The 23,653-nt window shown below is 42.5% G+C and overlaps 1 protein-coding gene across 5 annotated transcripts in view; it reads left to right on the top strand.

Annotated features, from left to right (window-relative positions):
• The first annotated feature begins 390 nt into the window (after window positions 1-390).
• The window catches only part of Ocln (occludin), a 50,959-nt gene continuing 27,696 nt past the window's right edge, over window positions 391-23,653 (top strand). Inside the window, exons 1-4 of one of the 5 annotated variants that reach the window (XM_074077342.1) lie at window positions 391-584; window positions 9,064-9,177; window positions 13,855-14,527; window positions 18,215-18,376. In XM_074077342.1, the coding sequence (XP_073933443.1) occupies window positions 9,128-9,177; window positions 13,855-14,527; window positions 18,215-18,376 (885 nt within the window). In that variant the 5' untranslated portion in view covers window positions 391-584; window positions 9,064-9,127. The other 4 variants (XM_074077343.1, XM_074077339.1, XM_074077340.1 and 1 more) reach the window with 4 other exon arrangements.

Below are 23,653 nucleotides of genomic sequence, written 5' to 3'. Positions count from 1 at the left end.
TAAATTAGTACATCCTGGGGCACAATTTAAAAACACAACATACATATATAAAGTCTGTATAATAAAGTGTAGATTATGAATATAAAATAGAACCCAGTAGTCAGAATTAAGGTTTAAGTTTTTTAAAACCAAAAGAGAAAAATAGTTAAAATCCCGTTAAGAGTGGCGCATGCCTGTAATCCTAGCTACTCAGGAGACAGATTATCAGGAGGATCACGGTTTCAAGACCATTCTGGGCAAATAGTTCTCGAGACCCTATTTTGAAATACTCAACACAGGAAAAAGGGCTGGCGGCGTGGGTCAAGCGGCAGAGCGCCTGCCTAGCAAGGGTGAGGCCCTGAGTTCAACCCCCAGTGTCGAGGAAAAAAAAAAAAAAGTAGCTCAATAATACCGCAGTTACATTCGGTAAAAGGATGGGGGAAAAGGATCTTGACTGACGCCAATAGTACCCCTGCATGTTAACCACTCTGAGCAATGGTCTTTTTCTGAATCGTTAGTAAATTAGCGCATGCCTTCTGAAAACTTTCCAGTCTTTCCTTGGAGCAGCACATCTGGATACTGTTTTCCAACAGCGTTTAATGAAGGTTGGTGAGCAGTTTGTTTTTTCTCTTTCAGTGGGAAAACAGCTCCCTGCACACCTCACTCGGTCTGTCTAGACAAACACTGCACAATTGTACCATCTGAAGCACATGGCGCCCAGAGCGCGCCCCAGGGTGGCCCAGGATCCCCTCCAGCCCCAGGAACCGGAGCCGCTCCCTCCCCCCAACGCCCGCCCACCCCTCTCTCGCTGGTCAACCGGGCGCTGTTCCTTTAACTCGGTGCGCAGCGCTGCCTGGGCGTGCGGGGCAGGGCCGGGTCCTGTCGCCTCCGCCGCCGCTCCCTTTCCTCCTCCCGTGCGAGTTTCAGGTGAATGGGTCACCGAGGGAGGAGGCCGGCCACACCACACCTCGCTAGCGCCCACCTCCTGCTCGCTCTTTTCTGGAGTGGAGGCAGCAGGAGTCTCTGGAGAGCGGACTGGAGCGCGGTGTCGCGGGAGCGGGGCGCAGCAGGTGGGACTTGAGGCCGCGGGGCCCGGGTTGCGGGCACACGGGCCTGGCGTTGGTGCGCATGCCCAGGGGACTGGGGTTGGGGGGTTGTAGGACGAGGACGGAGTTCCCCCGCTCGGTCTCCAGCTGCCCGCTGGCGGCCCGCCCGGCGTCAGGTGCACCCGCCAGGTGAGCGCTCCTCGGCTCCTGCGGGCCCCGGGGGGTCGGGCCTGGCAGCGGGGAGGGGGCGAGAGTGGGGTGCGCGGCAGCCCGGGGTCCCGCGGGGGAATCTGGGCGTCCCGGTTGGTAGGGGACGCGCGAGGGGTGGGGTGAGGGACGTTCGACGCTGGTTTCGGTGGCAGTTTCGCCCAGGACTGGGGATCGCGGGAACCCGAGAAGCGCGGGTCCGGGAGAGCAGTGCCCGGGAACTTGGGAAGCTCTTCCCGGGGCCCGGGGAGGCTTAGAACCGTCGGTTCGCTTTATTTCCCCAAAACATCTGAAACTCCCGGTGCCCGGGCGGCGCGGGCACCTTTCCGCGTTTACGCGGGCAAGAGCTTGGGGAAAGAATCCCGCGCCAGGCCCCGGCCGCTGCAGTTCTGTGGAATCCTAGCGCAGGGGGGCGCGGCTCAATCCCGGGGTTCCCCATCACTTCCCCTTCCCCACCCCATCTCTGGGGATCCCGGGGACCGGGGATGGCCGGGTTTACTCGGAAACATTCCCGGAGTCCCGGCGTGGGTCGCCTGGCTTTTTTGGATCCACTTAGTGGGAGTCTTGTGAGCCCGTGCTGATTTAAGCTGGGGCGTGGCGACTTCGAGGGAGGCTGCTCACGCCGCGAATTCTTCTCCATGACCGAGAGGCTGGCAGTCCGGGTGGCGGACCTGCCTCGGGGCGGTGCCTGCTCGGCCGGCGCGCGCTGGCCCGGCTGCTCGGAACGCCGTGGGGCGCAAGGTTGCCGGGCCCCGCAGCCCGCGCGTGTTGCCTGCGTGTGTGTGGGTGGGGGTGTGGATGGGGGTCGGGGGAGTGTGCAGGGAGAATGGGCGGGGGTTCAAAATGGCCTCTGCACCTTGGCGCTGGGCGTAACTCCCAGTCCCTTGCGTCCCAAGTGAAGCCACTGAGCCGGAGGAACCGCGGGCATCCTCGGGCCAGCGCCGGGCACGCTGCCCGCAAGTGGCGTTACCTGGGGCAGGGAGGAGGCAGGTTTCCAGGCAGGTGCTTTTCACGCACAACAGGTGTATTATGGGATCCCTGGAAAAGAGAACTGCTTCCCCATCGGGCGCTTCTGGAGATTCTTACTGTGATTGAAAACTAGCTCTTTCTAAACGGAGGTACGGTATTCAAACAACGCGTCCCCAAGTCTAACACTGGTGCCTTTCCTCCATACATGTCAGTCTTTATTTTCTCCTGCTGGCGCGTTTGCTTGTGTTAATAGATATTTTAAATGGTGGAGCCACAGGAACAGGTATTTGCTCTGGAAAGCAACAGGTTTTTTTCTTTTTCTTTTCTTTTTTAGCTTTGCATTTATTTAGTTACTAGGTGCTTCCTTTGTTAGGCGATGGCGAGGTTCGCGTGATATGTAAAACAGGTTCCCTACCTTCCGGCCCCTTCCTGGCTATTTCTGGAAGTAAGGGGCAGCGCCTCCAGTTTGTGAGGCTTTGTACTCAAGCACATCCTAGTAAAACTCCATTTTGGGGGTGTGGTTCGGTGGTAGAGCGTTTGCTGCAAGCGCTAGGCCCAGTGTTCCCCAGGACCACGCAAAAGAAGAGAAACAGGAGAGATTTACCATTATAGAACAAGATGTGGAAAACTTAGATCAGCCTAATAAGGACTAGTCAACGCCAGAGAAATAACGTTCCCTAATTAGCAGAGGCAGTTTTCAATCCAGCCCATCTTAACCCTCCTATTTCAAGCCCTTACCCACTTTTACAATGGAGTGTGTGTGTGTTTTGCTTGGGATGGAACCGATAACTTCGTGCAAGGTACACAATCGTCTTACCGTTAAACTGCCCCTCCATCCCCAAACAAGCTTCAGTTACACTTTTGTCTCAGCCATTAGGCTTGCAGCTATAATCTGCTTCCACTCCTGACTGTTGTGCTATTGACTCTTGTAGTTTGGGATGGAGCTGGGGCGGGGGGGGGGGGGGGGGGTGGATTCTGCCTTTCCAGCAAGCTCCCAGGTGATGTCCGCATACTGTTGTGTGCCCGTATAGCATATACTGTTGTGTGCCCGGCTCTCTCCCTTTCCTTCAGAAGTAAGCACTTAACTACTTTAGCTGACCTTAACTTGAGTAAATGTATTCACTGTGTGTTAGTTGTTTAATGTTCAAGGCATTCACTGCTGGACTGAAATCCCAACGCTAACATGTTCTGTTGGTTCTATTAATCAAATATTGATTGACCACCCCTTTGTGCTAGGAACAAGGTGGTAAGTGATGGCCAAGATAGATATCTGAGTGCTTGTGAAGCTTGCTCCAGATAGGGTGGAGATGGTGGTAGTAAAAAACAGAGCGAGAGATAGCTTTTGGCTAGCAAACATTTTCAAGAGGAAACATTTCTTAATTTTAACATTAGCTAGATATGCTGGTTTTCTGTTTATCATGCTCAGCAAGGACCTGCTGTCTGACTTCTGTCCCTGTCACACCCTTTGACACATTGGTGAAGTGAGCAGTGGGCCCTTAGGACAAATCCAGTGGCCTTTTCACTTACTACATACCTAGTGCTATGCGTATCTTGAAGAATAGTCACAGACTTTGAGTTGAAAAAGACCTTGACATCCCTCAGTCTAGTCTCCAAAAAATACCAAATAACTTTTGTTTTTTATATGTGGAATGAACTCTAGTGGTTATTTGTTATTCTTGGGAGTGGGTGGGTGGGGTCAGGGCTAGGGAGAGACTTCCTAACATTGAGATGAAATCTAACCCTGTGATTTTGGGTTGTTTTTAACCATTTCTAGGACTACAAAGACAGCTCTTAAGATATTTCGGGCTAATAGAACGGTCCTTTTAATGTCAAGTTCATCAGGCCAAGCATTTCCTGTTTTTTTTTTTTCAATTATTTGTCTTAAGACATGGTTGTTTTAGATCCTTAACAAGCTTAGTCAACGTCCTAGAGAGTCACCTAGTTTAGAACATGATGTACAGATTTCTGGTGGGTTTTTTTGTGTGTGTGTGTGTTTGTCTGTGTTGGAGGTTGAACTCGGAGCCTCACACGTGCTAGGCAAGTGCTCGACCACTGAACTACATCCCTAGTCCCTTGTTTGTTTCTTTTTAAAAAACTGTAGCATTCCTAGATGTGAATACTATTTCTGTGAATGCTTCCTAAAATCTGGATAGCTTGTTAGCTTTTGTTGAAATTCTTACCAAAGAAATGCATTTTTTGGGGGGAGGGGGAGTGCACTTTTAAAATGAACATCTACTGAGCTAGGTCCTTTCTAATCAGTATCAATCTGTGATACTGATTTCTATGAATGGAGTTTCCTTATTTTTTTTTTTTTTTTTGATGCTGGGGATTGAACTCAGGGCCTTACAACTTGCTCTACCACTGAGCTATACCCTCAACCCTAAGTTTACTTTTTTTGTGGCTACTGGGATTTGAACTCAGGGTGTCACACTTACAAAGCAGGTGCTCTACTGCTTAAGCCACACCTCCAGTCCATTTTGCTCTGGTTATTTTGGAGATGGGGGCTCTTGAACTGACCTTGAACTGTGATCTTCCCAAGCAGCCTCCCTAGTAGCTAGGATGTACATGGGTGATCCATCAGTTCATGCCTCTAATTTTACATTTTTAAGTGACTTATTCATGCCTCCACATTCTTTTTTTTTTTAATTTTTTTTTTTTATTATTCATATGTGCATACAAGGCTTGGGTCATTTCTCCCCCCTGCCCCCACCCCCTCCCTTACCTCCCACTCTGTCCCTTCCCACTCTCCCCACCCCCTCATTACCCAGCAGAAACTATTTTGCCCTTATTTCTAATTTTGTTGTAGAGAGAGTATAAGCAATAATAGGAAGGAACAAGGGTTTTTGCTGGTTGAGATAAGGATAGCTATACAGGGAGTTGACTCGCATTAATTTCCCACATTCTTGTATGCCTAAGCACTTAAACGTCTTACCTTCAGAATAATCACCTTGCTGTGAATGCATTTGCTCATTTTCTTTATTACCTTATTTGACAGGCTCACACATCTATAATTCTAGCTACTTGGGAGGCTGAGATTGGGGAGCCTAGGCAAAAAAGTTTGCAAGACCCTGTCTCAAACAATCACTGGGTATGGTGGGTTGCACCTGTCACCCAGAAATGGCTGAAGGGTAAAATAGGAGGATGGTGAAAACAAACAAAAAACAAGACCCAATCTCCAAAATAACCAGAGCAAAAAGAGCTGGGGATATGGCTCAAGCAGCAGAGCACCTGTCTAGCAAGTGCAAAGTCCTTAGTTCAAACCCCAGTACGGAATGAATGAATAAAAAAAAAAAATGCTTGGTTTGTTTGAACTCATTTTGATCTTACAGAGATCATGCTCAATGTTGATGGGTTTCTAGCCAGTGAGTTAGTTATCCTTTGCAGCATTTGGTCAGCTCAAAAATCTGATAAGCTTGTCTGTGGTCACTATTAGCAACCTCCCTCCAGGTGAATTCAAGTGGTCCATTCTTCTGTGCTAATTTGTTACTATTATTTAGCCCCTGGGAATCTACCCAATTGCACTTATTTGTGTTCAAGATTCCCGGGATTGTTCCTGTCTGTATTCACCCCACCTCCACATACCAGGGTAGTAACTTCTGCCAAGGAAACCAAGTTGTTGCATGAATTTTCTTAATGAGCATTCTAAAATAATTTGTTTCACAGTTTAAAAATCTCTGCTATTAGAGGAGACAGGACAACTAAACTTAGTACAGGAAAGAGCAGTGTGGAAAGGGATTTTGTTGAATTTCTGACAACTTCATCCTGAATCTGTGTTAATTTAGAGTTTTCAAAATCTTCCTGGAATTTTAGGGATAGTCTTGAATGTGACTGAGTCGTAGGTATGGAAGGGATAATGTTCCTCTGTGGTCAGTATTTGTCACTATTTGTCACTCCCACATTTAGTAGTATTTACATTCAGTTTTTCTTAACATTCTTTTTGTGAACATCAATTAGGAAGCTACTTAATATGGGCTTTTGCCTTCCATAGCACCATAACATTTTGGCCTAAACTGCTTGTTTACTTAAGTATTTCACTGTTAGAATAAGAAGATACTGTCTTGGATGCTAGTTACAAAGCAGTGTATGCTTAATGATTTGTCTTTTCTGTATGTTGTACTTAACTAAAGTAGTTTTAAAAAAATAAAAGAATATATGATTGGGGGCATAACTTAAGTAACAGACCACTGGTGTGACAAGTTCAAGGCCCTGGGTTCAGTCACCACTACTGCAAAAAAAAAAAAAAAAAGTAGAGACATTGCTGTATAGTTGGGTAGAGTTTTATTCTGACAGATTTGGAATTGACTGTGCTTAAGGATGTGGAAGAGAGTTGCTATGAATTTTGCGGAACAAAGTTTAAAGAGTGAATTGATGTACTCTTCTGACATAGTAATGTACAATGCACAAACTTTATCTGAAAAGGAAGAAACTTACTTTTATATACTCAGATTGTAGATGGTCGTCAGGCTCACTTGAGGCTAATGCTTCATAAAATTAAACTGGTATTTTTCCATTCCCTTCAATCTGAAAAGCTTAAGAGTTCTTACAGGCAAAAGTATTCGGTGTTCAGTCTGATTCATGTAAATGTTGAACAAATATTTGTACATCTACCATGTGCCAGGCATTGTTTTAATCAGTAAACAAAACAGGCTCAAATTCCTACTCACACGGAATTTACCTTTAGAGTGTCTCAAAGTTCTCTTCTTTACTAATTGATTACTGGTGTCACTCGGAAATACCTAAAAGGAGGGGCACAAAGTGCTGACACCAGTATAATGGAATACCTTAGTTTGAGTCCTTCATCACCTCATCAAGGTTTGCTACTGCTGGTCCCAGGTGTTCCCTTTTACTCTGTCCTCATTGTCCTAATTTATTCATACTGAGAATCATGAATTTTCTCCCTATGTCCTACCTGAATGAGATGAGAAACTCCCACCCGACTTCAGAGTCCTCACCCACCTCAGCCCTCTGTGTTCTCACCACAGTCCTGCTTTAAGCGATCAGCCATTCCACCATGTCTACACATGGCTTCCCTTTTGTCCCATATACCAGCCCACGTGGATCAGCACCTAACCTGCCTGGATGGCCTCCCTTCTTCCAGGACTCTTCAAGTTTTCCCTACTTATCCTATGTTGTGCTTTTCCGGTAGTTCAGCCCTACAATGCCTGAAGGAGGTGCTGTTTTGTGTGTGACCTTCTGGACAGTGCTGCCTCATATTTCACAGGCTCCTCTGTGCAGTTAGGCATTTAATAAGTTACTTGTTGATTGAGTGAAATTACCTCTCAGATGTTCAGGGATTTTAGAACAAAATCATTCTTTTTCTCTCTTAGAAAATGACTATTATATGTTTTTCTCCTTTTGTAAAAATTATGTTCAATTTTAAAGACCTGGAAATTAAGACAAGAGAAAAATGTTCACAACTCTGCCATTTATACATATATTTTGTGATTTTTTTTTTTTTTTTGTGGTACTGGGGTTTGAACTCAGGGCCTACACCTTGAGCCACTCCACCAGCCCTTTCTTTTTTTTTTTTTTTTTTCCGAGATAGGGTCTTGAGAACTATTTGCCCTGGGCTGGCTTCAAACTTCGATCCTCCTGATCTCTGCCTCCTGAGCAGGTAGGATTACCGGTAGTACCCAGCCTTTTTCTTTTTTATTTTGAGACAGGATCTTGCTTTGTAGCCCAGGCTAGCCTTGAACTCACTTTAAAGTCCTAGCTAGCCTGGAACTCATGGTTCTCCTGCCTCATCTCCTCAGTGCTGGGATTACAAGTGTGTACCACCGTGCCGGCATGTACTCATTTGTAATAATAAAGGCATACTTTTAAATCATTTAGATTATGCTTTAGTTAACAACAAAGGGCTAAGTATGTTTTAGACACTGCTCATGTGTGTACTTTCATATGCATTCTCATTTTATATGAACTTTCAAAGTAATAAGAAATTAATTTTTTTATTTTCACTGTGGTGCTGGGGATTGAACCCTGAGCACCACACATGGTAGACAGATGCTCTACCACTGAGCTACACTCCCAGCTTCGTTTTGTGGTTTTTGAGGCCGGGTCTCACTGTGTTGACTAGGTTGGCCACAAACTTGAGATCTTCTTGCCCTGGTCTTCCAAGTAGCTGGGATTTCAGGTGTGTGCCACTGTGCCTGGTGTTGTGTTGAAAAAAAAAAAAATTTATTATGGAGAAATTTTCTCTCTCTCTTTTTGAGTAAAGCAGGAGAGTTTATTAGGCAGAGAGGAAAAGAGAAGGAAACCTGTATGGGAGAGGTCTCAGAAAGGCTGAGCCTTCTCTTTTTCTTTATACATCTTTGTTCTTTGAAGTGACTACTTTAAAAATATTTTTGTCTATAAAATTATATATATATGTGCCCATATACATATGTGTAATTTTTGGGGGGCTAGGGATTGAACCCAGGGCTTCGTGTGAGGCAAGCATACTACCACTAAGCTACATTCCAGCCCCTAAAATGATAATTTATGAAGTTGTTATTATCATAACTTAGAATTTCAAGTTTAAAGATACTTGTGGGGCTTGTGGAGTGGCTCAATTGGTAGAATGCCTACCTAACAAGAGTGAGGCCCTGAGTTCAAAACCCCAATACTGCCAAAAAAAAAGATACTGTGTATTGTGGATGTACAGAGCATGATGCTAGGTCCTATGAGAAATACTAAGCTGAATAATTCCTGTACTCAGAGATTTCTTGTGCTTAAGGAAATAACAGTCCACCCTTAAAAGCAGCCGTGGAAAGGAGGAGAGAAGTAACTGTGGAGTGAGTGGATGTTAGAGTCTAGTTTTCTTTGTGATTCAGGAAAACTCCGGCCTCAGTAGTAATTCTCTTGCCCTCCTTTTGTTGCTTAGGTTTGCTTATCTCCGCTGTGGGGTATTGCTCATCCTAAAGATCAGGTGACCAGTGACATCAGCCATGTCAACAAGGCCTTTTGAAAGTCCACCTCCTTATAGACCAGATGAATTGTAAGTAAATAGTTCTTTGGTTTTTTTTTTTTTTCTTTCTTTTTAAATAAGGCATATTCTATGTAAAAATTTTGTGTATGGTTGAAACATTCTTTTTAAAAATAAAATATGTACACTTATAAATTTAACTTGCATCAAAGAATAAAAAATGAAAAGTGAATTTCTTTCTTACTCTTAACTTCCACGTTGATAAATTTTCTCTGTAGAGGCAACTACTGGCATCCATTTCAGATGTTTATCTTGGAAGATGGTAGGTTTATTTTGTTTGTGTATATTTACTTATTTTTGTTTTTCACACGTGGTATGAAACTTCAGTATTAATGCCCTTTTTAGATGGCCATTGGCGACATATTATCAGTTTATTTTTTAAACAGTTTTATTGAGATAGAACTCACATGTCATATTTTAAAATATATTCACAGACTTAGATTACTTTTTTTTTTTTTAATTTTTTGTGGCACTGGGGTTTGAACTCAGGGGTTTGAACTCAGGGCTTTGTACTTGCTAGGCAGGTGCTGTATGACTTGAGCCATCCTGCCAGCGTATTCACAGACTTATACAACAGTCACCACAATTAGTTTTAAAACATTTTCATCACCCTCCAAAGAAACCTACCTATTAGCAGGCACTTCCCAAGTCCCCTGTGAGGCAGCCACCAGCCTACTTTTTGTCAATGTATTGTCTAGTCATATAAGTGGAATCATATAATTTGTGGCCTTTTATAACTGTCTTCTTCACTTACACTAATGTTTTCTTTGTTGCTAACTCCCAGCCCCCCACCCCTACCCTTCTGTAGTGCTGCAACTCAAACTCAGGGCTTAAGCAAGCTAGGCATCCACTCTACCTTTGAGCTACACCCCCAGCCCTCCATATTGTCAAATTTCAAAGTGATTCTTGCTGCTACATGAACTAAAGCAAAGTTGAGGGTTCTTGGGATTCTTGGAAATTTGGGGATTTATCAATGAATTCTTAATTTTAAATTTGCTCTCAAACATTAATACAGATTTCTTCCTTTAAGTAGCTTGTGGCTTTGACTACAATAATTCCAGTGGGGATAATACAGGAAAAAGCAAATTTAGTGTCGCCTGTTATATTGTCTCAACATTATCAATAGTGAATGCTTCTGTGATCTCTAGTCACTAAAATGTGTGGGATTCTCCTTGCAGGCAGCCTAGCAATCAGTTCTATAGTAGGCATTAAGCTGGGTATCCTCCAATTTGATTTTGACTCCGACTGTCTTGAGAAAGAATAGATCATAGTTTGTGAGCTCACTCCCATGAGACTGCCTGCCCCCGACTGGCTATAAATCGGGTTCCCATAACCCCCTCCTCTGATTTGATTAATTTGCTAGAGCTGCTGACAGAACTCAGGGAAACACTTCTTTATGTTGTACCAGTGAATACCATACAAAGAGATGCATAGGGTGAGGTGTGGGAGAAGAGGTATAGATCTTCCACACCCTCTCCAGGGACATCACTCTCTAGGATCCACCTTCACATGTCCAGCTCTCTGAATCCTGTGCTTTTGGGTTTTTATGGAAGCTTCAAGGCATAGCTGATGAAATCATTGACTGTTGGTGATCAACTTAATCTTGAGCCTCTTTTTTTCTTCCCAGTGTTAAGAGTGTGGGGCTAAAAAGTTCCAACCCTCTTACACTGCTTTGGAAGCTAGCTAGGGGGAGGTCAGTCACCAGTCATCTCCTTACATGCAAAAGACATTTATCACTTTGAAGATTCCAAAGATTTTAGGTTGTATGCTAGGAAATAGGGACTAAGACCAGATATATGCACAGTATCACACATAACATAGGTTATGTTCCAGTTATGCAACCTCCTTACTGGTACCTGAACATGGTAGGGACACAACATTGTCCTTCAGATATGCCAGAGAATATTGTAATCGAGTAGTGCTCTATTAATCTGATACTTATTTCTTATGTTTATTTATTTATTTGGCAGCAACAGGGTTTGAACTGAGGACCTCACACTTGTTAGACAGGCACTCTACCACTTGAGCCACTCTGCCAGCCCTTTTTTGTGATGGGTTTCTCAGGAACTATTTGCCTGGGGCTGGCTTTGAACTACAATCATTCTGATCTTTGTCTTCTGAGTAGCTAGGATTACAGGTCTGAGCTACCAGCAACCGGCAAATTCATCACTTTTTGCCTCACAGTAGCACTATAGAAATATAATGAGAGGGCTTAGTGGCAGGGTGTGTGCTTGGCATACGTATGGTCCTGAGTTTAATTACCAGTACCACAAAAAAAGAAAACAAAAGACAACAACAAAAGAAATCTAATGCTAGCCATACATGTACTTTTACATTTTCTTCCAACCACATTAAAATGAAAGGAAAATTTAGTTTTAATTTCAGCATAGCTAGAATGTTTCAATAAGCAATTGATATTAAAAAATGATTTATGAAATATACGTTCTTTGTCATATGGTGTCTTGGAAATCTGTGTATTTTACATGTTTAACAACACATGTCAGTTTGGACTAGCACCATTTCAAGTGTTACGTAGAACCCATGTGGCTAGCAGCTGTCCTGTTAGAGAGCACAGCTCTGTAGTATTCCCTTATCCCAAACAATGATCACAGAAACACTCAGGAGTCACTCAGCAAGGCAAAAAGAAAAGTTGTACTTCTGCAGAAGGGTGCAGCCATAGACCATAGTCTGATAGGCAGAACACAGCAAACGGGGAGTCAGCTCAGTTTTTATCTCTTTGTCCCTTGCCCTGATGGACTGGTTTGGGTTCACAGTCTTCATGATTGGTTACTTAGGAAAGGGGGCACGTTAGGTAAGGGGAACCTTAAACCAGAGAAGAACAAGAAAATTCTTTTGGGCAATATTCATCTTTAAGCAAGCAGTTTGAGATTAGGACATCTGGCAATAAACAGCTGTTTTTGTTTGACCACAAGAACCTTGTAAGGTCAAGCAACATTTCACAAAGCGTGTAGGCAGCAAATTGGGAAGGTTAGCTGGCGTCTACACAGTGATAGTTTTACATTAACTCCTCTGACAGAAACCTGAATATAGTTGATTCTCGCACCTTCTGTGTATATGTCACAGTTACCCATTCACTACATTGGACATTTGGACTGTTTCTAGTTTGGAGTTATCATAAGCAATGCTGCTGTGAACTTTTTAAAAATTATTTTTAACTTTTAATTTCCCATTTATTTTTGGCTCTTGGGTCAATGTCATCTTTTCAATATGAAAAAAAGCAGCAAGTTCCACACAAAAAAGGAAATCTGAAGTATAGGATAGTACAAAACCATGCGGTGAACTGTTTTACACCATTGTTAGGGGTACAATTAATATAGTCATTTTGGAAGACAGCTTGACAATGTATAATACAGCTAATGAGATACAAGTCTGTGATCCAGAAATTCCACTTCTGGGTATATGCTTTGGAAAAATAAGTGCTTTTGTGTGCCAGAATTCAATGATATTCAGAGCTATACTGTTCACAATGCCCCCCACACAGAGACAACCCAAGTGTTCATCTTGACATTTTCAAAGCCCAGCTCATCAGTAGTTTCTAGTTTTTCCACTTCCTTCTTATTGTCGTTCTCACATACTTAGATAATTTCTTTGAATTCTCATGGTGAGCAGCAGCCAGCAGTAAGATGTCTCATTTGGGGAAGAGGAAGGTGGTCTATGGAAATGAAGGCAAACCAATAGGGGCTCAGGTCTGTTTAGAATTGAATTTTGCCTCCCCAGGGCCGGTAGTTTTTAGACTCAGTGTGGCCACACTTTAGTGTGTCTGTCACAAGCAGCCTATTATAATTAAGTTACTGGAAGGTACAAAGTAGTTTTTATGAGGGCAGTTCAAGGTCTAATTAGGTATTGCCCCGATGTGTTCTCATTGCATAGTTGGGTTACTTAGCAGCTCTTGCCATAATTAACTGTAGCTCATGTAATGATTTGCTCCATAGCCTGTTCCCTTTACAGACTAAACTTGGGAGTGAGATTATCTCTCCTCACTTCTGTGTCTCCGTTGCCCAGCACTGGTCAGTCTAGCAACTCCAGTAAACAGCAGTCAGATGCATAAATAAATGCCTGCACTTTCTTAAGTAGAAGAGTGAGGCTGTCAGGAATCGCACAGGACCCTGGAGAGACCAGTGTGGGTGTTATGTTTGAATGTACCCATTTTGTGCCACACAGGCAAAGAGGTTGAGACCATTGTTCTAAAACTGTCTGCATTCTATCCATAGGGATTATAATTTAATAGACATGGTGTGAGCTATCTGAGATTTTTCTTTTAGGTGCTGGGAACCAAACCCAGTTGCTAGGCAAACACTCTTCCACTGAGCTCATCCCTAGGCCCACCATACTTTCCCAAGGGATCCTAATAAGGAGCAAATTTTAAGAACCTTTGCCCCATAATATACTAGAGCCGTCATTCTCAAGGTATGTTTCCAAGACCAGCAGCATCTGACTCAGCTGGAAACTTCTACAACCTCAGATTTGCAGAGTCAGCAACTCTGGCACTGGGGACCAATAATCTTTTAATAGACCGTCCAGGTGATTCTGGGGCCCAGATACCTTCATGTTCACTGGTACAGCAATAGTAGTTACATTTACGAAGGGTTAGTTTAAGTTATTCCAAATAGTTTATTTGGCTTACTGCCAAAACATGCTAACTTAAAGTTCTTTCCTTGTGCATTTCAGCAAACCAAATCATTATGCACCGGGCAATGACATGTACGATGGGGAAATGCACGTTCGACCAATGCTCTCGCAGCCAGCATATTCCTTTTACCCGGAAGATGAAATTCTTCACTTCTACAAGTGGACGTCCCCTCCTGGAGTGATTCGGATTCTGACCATGCTCATCATTGTCATGTGCATTGCCATATTTGCCTGTGTTGCCTCCACACTTGCCTGGGACCGAGGCTATGGAACCGGCATCTTTAGTAGTGGAGGCTACCCTTACGGAAGTGGCTTTGGTAGCTATGGAAGTAGCTATGGCTATGGCTATGGCTACGGTTATGGGTATGGAGCAGGGTATACGGATCCAAGAGCAGCAAAGGGCTTCCTGTTGGCCATGGCTGCTTTTTGTTTCATTGCCTCATTGGCGATATTTGTTACCAGTGTTATAAGATCTGGAATGTCCAGAACAAGAAGATATTACTTGACTGTGATCATAGTGAGTGCTGTTCTGGGCATCATGGTGTTTATTGCCACAATTGTCTACATCATGGGAGTCAACCCAACTGCCCAGACTTCTGGATCCCTGTACGGTTCACAGATATATGCCCTGTGCAATCAGTTTTACACTGGAGCTACTGGACTCTATGTGGATCAATATTTGTATCACTACTGTGTGGTGGATCCCCAGGAGGTATGAGTAGTGGATTTTTTGTTTTGTGTTTTCCGCCTCTCCTTAAAGTCAGAGGTTTCAACCTGGGCCGTGTCGTAGAGTCAGGTAGAACATTTTAAAACTAAAATGCCAAGACCCGACTCTTTTATTCATCTCAGAATTTGGGGATGGATGTGGGAATGTCCTTATTAACTACAGTTATATATATATATATAACCATAGTGAGTCCCACCTGTTTAAAGAATAGTTCAGTGGTTTGTAGTGTATTTACAGAATTGTACAAACATCACAATTTTAGGACCTTTTTACTATCTCCCAAAGAAACCTCTGTACCAATTAGCAGTTACTGGCAATATCTAACCCTCTCTAGGCAACAACTAGTCCTGCCTCTATAGATTTACCTACTCTCTGGATTTTTGTGATTGGCTTCTTTCACTTAGCATAATGTTTTTTAAGGTTTATCCATGTTTTAGCATGCATAAGTCCTTCATTGCTTTTTCTTGGTGACCATACTCCAGTGTATGTATAGACGACATTTTATTTACCCATTAGTTGATGAACTGTAGGGCTGTTTCCACATTGACTGTTACAAATAATATTGTGATCATTGGTGTACAGGTTTTTGTGAACATTGATGTATAAGTTTTTGAGTGAGCTGTGTTTTAATAGCTCTTGATATTATGTATGTATGTAGGGGTAGAATTGGTGAGTCTTATGGTCACTCCAAAGTTTTTGAGGAACTGCCAGAGTGTTCCAAAGAGTTTGCATCAGTTTACATTTCCACCACAAATGTATGAGGGTTTCAGTTTTTCTACTTCCTCACCAAGGATTGTCATTGTCAGTGTGTCTGCTTCTAGCTCTGCTAGAACTTTCTTGTGGTTTTGATTTGTTTCCTTGACAGCTGACGCTACTGAGCATTTTTTTGCTTTGTTTTGTTTGTGTTCTTTTTTGATGATGGGATTGAGTCCAGAGTTGAGCATGTTTTTGGTGGCACTGGGATTTGAACTCAGGGCCTCATGCTTGCTAAACAGGCATTCTACTACTTGAGCCACTCCAACAGCCCTGTACTCACTTTGAAGTGAATAAAGCTTAAATTGAAGTGTTCTTAATTCTTTACAGTTTGAACCCAAATAAGTACCTTATCAGATGTATGATTTGTAAATATTTCTCATTTTTTCAATCTTTTTTTGCATTTTTCATGTCCTTTTGCACAAAAGTTTTTATTTTTGATGAAGTCTAATTTATCTAATTTCTGATGTTATTGCTATTGTTTTTCTTTTCTCTGAGCCATGGTTTCCTCATGTAGCCCAGGCTGACCTGGAACTCGTGATCCTCCTGCCTCAGCCTCCCGAGTGCTGGGATATCAGTGTGCACCACCACACTTGGCTTTCATTAAATTTTCTGGACCCATTGTTGAAAATGAATTAACCATATGGGCTGGAGATGTAGCTTAGTATTAGAGCACTTAGACACGGTCCTGGCTTTGAACCTCAACACTGCCAAAAACAAAGCCAAAACAAAACAAAAAATATTTGGCCATAAAGTGGGCTTTGTTTCTGGACGCTCAGTTGATTCCATTGATCACAGTACTACCCTGCCTCAATTACTTGGCTTTGTAGTAAGTTATGAAATTGCAAAGTGGGAGTTCTCCAACTTTGTTCTTTTGGTTAGATTTGAGGTTCCTTGCGTTTCCATATTAGTATCAGTTTATCAATTTCTGCAAAAAAAAAAAAAAAACCCAGTGCTAGGATTTTTTTTTTTCTTTTTTTTTTTGTGGAAAATGGGTTTGAACTCAGGGCCTCCTGCTTGCCAGCTTGGTGCTCTACCACCTGTGCCATCCCACCTTTTTTTGTGTTGGGTATTTTTGAGGTAGAGTCTTGCCTTCATTTTGCCCAGGCTGGCCTTGAACTGAGATCCTCCTGCTCTCTGCTTCCTGAGTAGCTAGGATTAAAGGCATGAGCCTCCTACGCCCGGCCTGTGCTAGGGTTTTGGAGTTGTGTTGAGTCTATAGATCAATTTGAGGAATGTCGTTGATTTACAATTAAGTCTTCCAATCCACACACACAGGATTGTCTCTATATAGGTCCTCTTCAGTTTCTTTCAAAAATGTTTTATAATCAGTGTCAGAATTTTTAAAAGCTACCTAGGTGATTCCGATGTGCTGTTGGGGTTGGGCACACTGCCTTCAGTAACCATGAGTCATCCTAATTATATTAACATCAGAACATTTCTGAGTGACTAATCTTTTTCTCCTCTGTTTTTTGTTTTGTTTTGTTTTTCTTTTTTCTCCTTACACTGATTCAGGAATTCCCACTCCTTGACCTGAATAAGTCACTCTGGGGGTTTGACTTTCTCTAGTAACTGTGTTTGTTTTGAAGAGTGCATGTTTTCCCTGCATGTATAGGTTTTCAGACATGTCTGTGGTATATAGGGACTGAGAATTGCTACTCTTTTCTTCCCATATCCTCATTCCTCTTAATCCTCTGACTACTTGAAGCCTATATTCTTTGAACAAGGATGTCACTGCAAGATAGACGGCTGGAAGGACAGCCTCCTGTTGTCCATTAGCAGATATCCAGGGCAGAGGTTTGGTTACTGCCTCTAACTACAAGTGCCTCCCAGTCCAGATGCCTGCCACTTAATACTTATCAGACACTGGAAGAACCTGTAAGTGAAAGAAGTTTCCTTGTCATAAGACTCTTTCTAGCACGTATACAAGACACTACAAATAGAGAAACCTGCTAGACTCGAGGAATCATTAGTCCATTTGTTGTAATTTGTAGCTTGGCTAGATCCATGTCTTCATCATCTATAGTAAGACAGATTGTCTATGGGCTGAAACTTACTTCCATTGTAACAAGATTGGCCAAGCATGTGTTATGAACAAGATTATAGCATGCTTGGGTGTTTAAAGCTGCTTCTGAACTTGACATTTGTTAAGCCCTTTCGAAGTATAGCATTCTGGCTGCCAGTGGCTCACATCTGTAATCCTAGCTACTCAGAAGGCAGAGATCAGGAGGCTCGAGGTTTGAAGCCAGTCCCTTCTAAAATAGTTCGAGACCCTATCTCAAAAAAACCCATCACAAAAAAAGGGCTGGTGGAATGGCTCAAGTGGTAAGAGTGCTTGCCTAGCAAGCACAAGGCCCTGAGTTCAAACCCCAGTGCTGCAAGAAAAAAAGTATAGCATTTAAGCCAGGCATGCATGGTGGTGCACGCCTTAATCCCAGCATTTGGGAGGCTGAGGCAGGAAGATCATGAGTTCCAGGCCAGCCAGCCTCAAAAAAAAAAAAAAGTGTGTGTGTGCATGTGTGCACATTGAGTTAGTTTACTGGCCTTTTTCACCTGTTTATAAAAATATGACAGATACCTGGATAAGCTTCAGAACAGTACAGTTTCCTACAGCTGTAAAATTAAGTGATAGTAGTTCCAAACCCCAAGGATGCAGTCAAGGAGTGTGTGTATTTGTGTGTGTGTCTGTATGTGTGTGTGTGTGCTGCACACATGCACTTTGCTAGCCATAGTTCACCCAGTCAGTGTGGGTTAGATTTTCTGATGTGACTAAAATGTAATAATATGCTTTAGTTCCATATCAGACAGCATGTTTTTAGTTGGTCCTTGAGCTGCACAGGGTTTTAACTTGCACAGGATAGATTGCAATTAAGTATGCAATTAAAATTAACTCTGTCAATACCTGTAATTCCTTTTTAGGCTATTGCCATCGTACTGGGCTTCATGATTATCGTGGCTTTTGCTTTAATGATTTTTTTTGCTGTGAAAACAAGAAGTAAGATAGACCGGTATGGCAAGTCCAATATTTTGTGGGACAAGGAACACATTTATAATGAGCAGCCCCCTAATGTGGAAGAGTGGGTAAGTATAAAAAAACACTTTCAATCTTTTATTAAATCCCCAGGTTTCTGTCTCTAAATTTTTGGTGCTTTGTTCAGCTTTGTTCTTAGAATTATTGTCTGTGTATGTTACACAAGTTGTTGCTTTGGTTTTTTACTCAGAATTTTAAAAGGGTGGGATAAGTGGAAATTGTTTTACTAAAAGGTAAAAATCATTTCTGTTTGCAAGAAGCAGGTCTTAAGCGCTGAAAAGAAATGGCTTCTAATGAAACCAGGCAGAAAGAGCTTGGCCTTTCAACATCAGAACAGCTCTTCCTTCCCAGCCCCTTTAATTTTTTGCTTGCCATTTTGTAGAGAACATTTTTGCCCAGGAAGGGTGCTGTCTTGGGTTGGGATTGGCAAGGGTGCTTTGGGAATGTAATAGTTGCAGCCTTGTTTTTGGCGGTACTAGGGTTTGAACTCGGGGCTTCACACTTTACTAGGCAGGCGTTCTACCACTTGAGCCACTCCACCAGCCCTTGCCTGAGTTGCAGCCTTTTAAACATTTTATTTACATGGATGACAGAATGGCAAACCACAGTGACTAATTCTGTATAACAATTACCTCTGAAATACTGTAGAGTGGCCAAGAGAAAGATTAGAGATGATTTTACTTGGGGAGTCCTACCAAGCTTTCTATATGATAGGATTTGCTAAAAGCCCATGAAGTCCCTCTCCAAAAGCACCTCAGCAGTGAGTGTTACCACGTGGTCTTTAGAGATGTTTGGAGAGACTCTGCTTCTGCTAGATGCTGTTAGAGCCAACCTCTAGAACTGCCATCCTGGGTTTCTTCAGTCAGATTGATTTGTTGCCATGAAGGCCAGTTGAGAATACTGGACCCTGGATTCAGGGTGGGTTTGTTTTGGCTGGTAAGTGGGCTATGAGGGAAGGTGTGGGTCACTGATACCCTGAAAGCTGGCTTTAGCTCCAGCATCCATACGTCTGAATTTTTAGAGTATCTAGAAACACAGGTGAAGTTATTTCTAGTTAGTTAAGGAGCAAAACCTAAACTGTCTTAGTTGAGCCAGAAAGGGTGTGGCAGGTGTTTGCTGCTGAGATGAAGGTTGCTGTGTCTGCCATCTATCGGAAGCCCCCTCCTTTGTTGCCCCTGTGAAGTGAAGGGTGGGGAGTGTTTTCTTTCAACCTTTAGCTGCAGGCCAGTCCACCTGTACATGGAATAGAACAGTCTATTGTGAACGATGAAGTAAAGGTTTCACTGAGAGTTTCTGGGTGTGTCATTTTCACTGGCTGTTGGATTTGTTTACTTAAGGTTTCGAGAGGCTTAAAACAAAATAAATAACTGGCCGGTGTCAGTAATATTAGAGTCTCAGTGAACTTCAGCCTCTCACCTGATATCACTGTCAGGAAGGTTTAATCAGTTCTAGAAACTTTTGATAATTTTGTAAAAGATAGTTGTAATTCATGGAAGTGATGATGAAGCTGAAAAGGTGATCTTAAAAAGGCATTGTTTTTGGCTGGGCATTTTACTTTAGCTATAGATTGCCCAGCATGCACAAATCCCTGGGTTCAATCCCCAGCACTGCAAAAAAAATTTTTTTTGGAGGAGATTTATTTTATATATGGCATCCCATAAACACATATGATTTTTATGCTTTAATGTATCAGTTAAAAATATGTTTAGCTGGGCACCTGTGGCTTACGCTTGTAATCCAAGCTACATGAGAGGCTGAGATTGAGAGGATCTTGGTTTGAGGTCACCCCAGCCAAATAATTCATGAGGCCCCATCTCCAAAATAACCTGAGCAAAATTGACTGGCAGTATGGCTCAAGTGGTAGAGCGCCTGCTTTGGGAACGTGAAGCCCTGAGTTCAAACTTCAGAACCACCAAAAAGACAAAGGGTCCTCAAATATTGATGCTGTTAAAATGGTTTTGAAGTATGATATATATCTATCTGTAGATTCTCACAAAATTTATCAAATATACTGATTTAATTGTAAGCTTGGTGAATTTTTACACATATATACCCTTGTTACAATCCCGGATCAATATACCAAACATTAGTCTTTTTTTTTTTTTAATTCTCATTTTCTTTTTGCTTTTCTTCTTACTGAATTTTTTCTTGTTTTAGAACATCTTTCTTGGCGTTGGAGAGTTCCTTGTGTCTGAGGGTTCCTTGTGCCTCAGTCACTATCCCAATGGGTGCTGACTCTTATTTCTGTTACATCACTTAGTTTTGCCTGTTGTTGTTTTTTTTTTTTTTTTTAGTTTCTTATGATCCCTTTTGATTGATTGTCTCTGTGTAGCCCAGGACGGCCTCAAACTCATGATCCTCCTGCTTCAGCCTCCTGAGTGCCAGGATTACAGAGATAAGGCCCCATATCTGGCTAGATGTTTTAAATAATGGCTTTTATTTGTAATGGTTTGCAAGAAGTTCTTAGTATAAAAATAATACAAATTTATTATAACAAAATCCAAATACTACAGAAAAATATGGGGACTGTGGGTGTAGTTCAAAGGTAGAATGCTTGCCTGCATGTACAAGGCCCTGGGTTCACTTTATCACCGCAAAAACCAAAACAACCAACCAAACAACCAGACAACAACAACAACAAACAGGCCGGGAGCATAGCTCAACACCTGCCTAGCAAGCACAAGGCCCTGAGTTCAAACCCCAGTACCACCAAAGCGAAAAAAAAGAACTTGTCTTCTCTCCTCAATTTCCCACTTGGCCTCTTTTACCAGGTAGGTTTCTACCCTTCTAGGTTGCTCCTATCCTTACTGACTTATTATTATTGACCTAATGCCTTCTAAGACACAAGACACTCCCTTGTCGACCGACCCAGTTCAGTCTTTCTGAAAATAGCTGATTATTGATGTAGCGTCAATGGTTCCTCTACCTCCTTCAACTATGTCCATGTGTACAGTCAAATGTTCCGCAGGGTGGGTCTGAACCACAGCTGAACAGGCTGGCCAGTTACTTCTGTGAGACCTGGCGAGGCCTTCCATGTGACTGGTGAGCTTCCTCATCTCTACTTACATCATAGGGCGGGTGCAGTGGGTTACTATTGTAAAATACTTAGAATCACGCCTCACACGTGGTAAATAGTGTGGTCCCAAAAGTGGGACCATAATATACATTGTGTCTTGCAGTTTTGCAAGCGCCTTTTCAAGTCTGTCAGTAAGTATTTATCTAATTGCTTTTAGCAGCGGTATGCTATTACATGTTATGACTGTACCGTGATTCCTTCTTATAATTATGGACATTTTAATTGCTCCCAGTGTTTTGCTATTACAGATAATAAAGCAGTGGACCTTCTCACACATGTCTTTATGCACTTTTGCTAGTATTTGTGTATGACATAATTCTAGACTTGGTTAGCAGGCTTGCACATTTTAAATTTTATTAGGTGTTGCCAAGTTGCCTGGTTTTTTTTTTTTTTTTTTTTTTTTTTTTTGTGGTACCAGGGTTTGATCTCAGGGGCTACACTTGAGCCACTCCACCAGCCTCTTTATTTTTGTGAAGGGTTTTTTCGAGATAGGGTCTCGTGGAAACTCTTTGCCTGGACTGGCTTCAAACCGTGATACTCCTGAGTAGCTAGGATTATTGGTGTGAGCCATCAGCACCCGGCAATTTTTTTTTTTTTTTTTTTTGGTGGTCCTGAGGTTAGTTTTTTAATTTTTTTTTTTTTTTTGGCAGTACAGAGGTTTGAACTCAGGGCCTCGTGCTTACTAGGCAGGTGCTCCACCACTGAGAGTCACTCCACCAGCCCAAATTTTTAACTGATGCATAAAAATTCTCTCTCTATATAGGGTGCCATGTAATGTTTTAATACATGTGCACATTGTGTAATGTTCAAATCAGGGCAAACCTGCCTACACATACATAGATCTGTTCTGTTTTGTTTTTTTTGTGGTACTGGAGATTGAACTCAGGGCCTCCCACTGGGTCGGCAAACACTCGCTTTACCACTTGAGCCACACACCCAGTCCTTCTGTTTTTAGTTTGTTTTTTAGATAGAATCTTGTGCTAACTTTGCCCTTTGCCCAGGCTGGCCTCAGGATCAGCTCCCAGCTCCACCTCTGAGTAACTGGGATTCCAGGAGTGAACTGCCACACCCAGGAAAAACCCAGCTTTTTTTTTTTTTCCCCCCCCCAGTACTGGAGATTGAACTCAGGGCCTTGAGCTTGCCAGGCAGATGTTCTATCACTCGAGCCACATGCGCAGTCTTATCACTTCTTTATGGTGAAAATAGTCAAAGTCCTTTCATCCATCCTTTTTTCTAATGTGTGTTACCTATAGTGCGAAAGAAAACCTGAATCTTTCTCCTATCTAACTATAACTTAGTACCTGTTAGTTAACTTTTCCCCATCTGCTCCTTCTCTCTCCCTCCAGTCTCTGTAGCCTTACAGAAACTTAGTTTCTGTGAGATCTTTTTTTTTTTTAATGGGAGATTGAATTCATAGCCTCAGGTGTTGTACTGCTTGAGATACATCCTCAGTCCTTTTGGCTTTTAGTACTATTTTTTTCCAGATAAGCTGGAGCTTTTATCCAGGCTGGCCTCAGACCTCAATACCCCTACCTTTGCCTTCGAAGTAGCTGGAATTACAGATGTGCACTACCATGCCTGGCCCTAAATCAGCTTTTTTATATTCCACATATGAGTGAGTGTGTGTAGTACTTGTGTTTCTGTGCCTGACTTATTTCACTTAACATAATGACCTCCAGTTCTATTAATGTTGTTGCAAATGGTAGGATCTCGTTCTTTTTGTGGCTGGATAATATTCCATTGTGGATCTGTACCATTTTCTTTTCCATTCCTCAGTTGATGGACACTTAGGTTGTGTCCATGTCTTGGCTACTGTGAAGAGTCTGGAGACACGGTTGTGTAGATGTCTCTTGGACAGACTGAATTCGTTTCCTTTGAGGTTGCTGGGTCACGTGGTAGTTCTGGTTTTAGTTTTTCAAGGGAATTCCATAGTGTTTTCCATATGGCTGTGCAGTTACATCCCTACTAACTAACTGTGCACAGGGTGCCCTTTTCCCCATATCCTTGCCAGCACTTGTTATCTTTTGTCACAGCAGTGAAGGCTGCACTAATTGATGGCTTGTTGAAAATGCTTATTTTCCAACATTTTTTCCTGATCTGGCCATTATCAGTCTTTAATTTTTGTCAATCTAGTAAGGATAAATTGAGTTTCATTTAAAAACATTTTGTGATCAAACATGTTTATTGCTTTGTACACTTGATCACCAGACTTCATAGTGTGGCTTAGCTTTCTTTTGGATTGTTCACTACT

This window comes from Castor canadensis, chromosome 6, assembly GCF_047511655.1.
Source record: "Castor canadensis chromosome 6, mCasCan1.hap1v2, whole genome shotgun sequence".
In the NCBI taxonomy this organism is placed as follows: Eukaryota; Metazoa; Chordata; class Mammalia; order Rodentia; family Castoridae; genus Castor; species Castor canadensis.
Note: the sequence above shows the minus strand (reverse complement) of the source record. Positions and strands in the feature narration are given on the sequence as shown.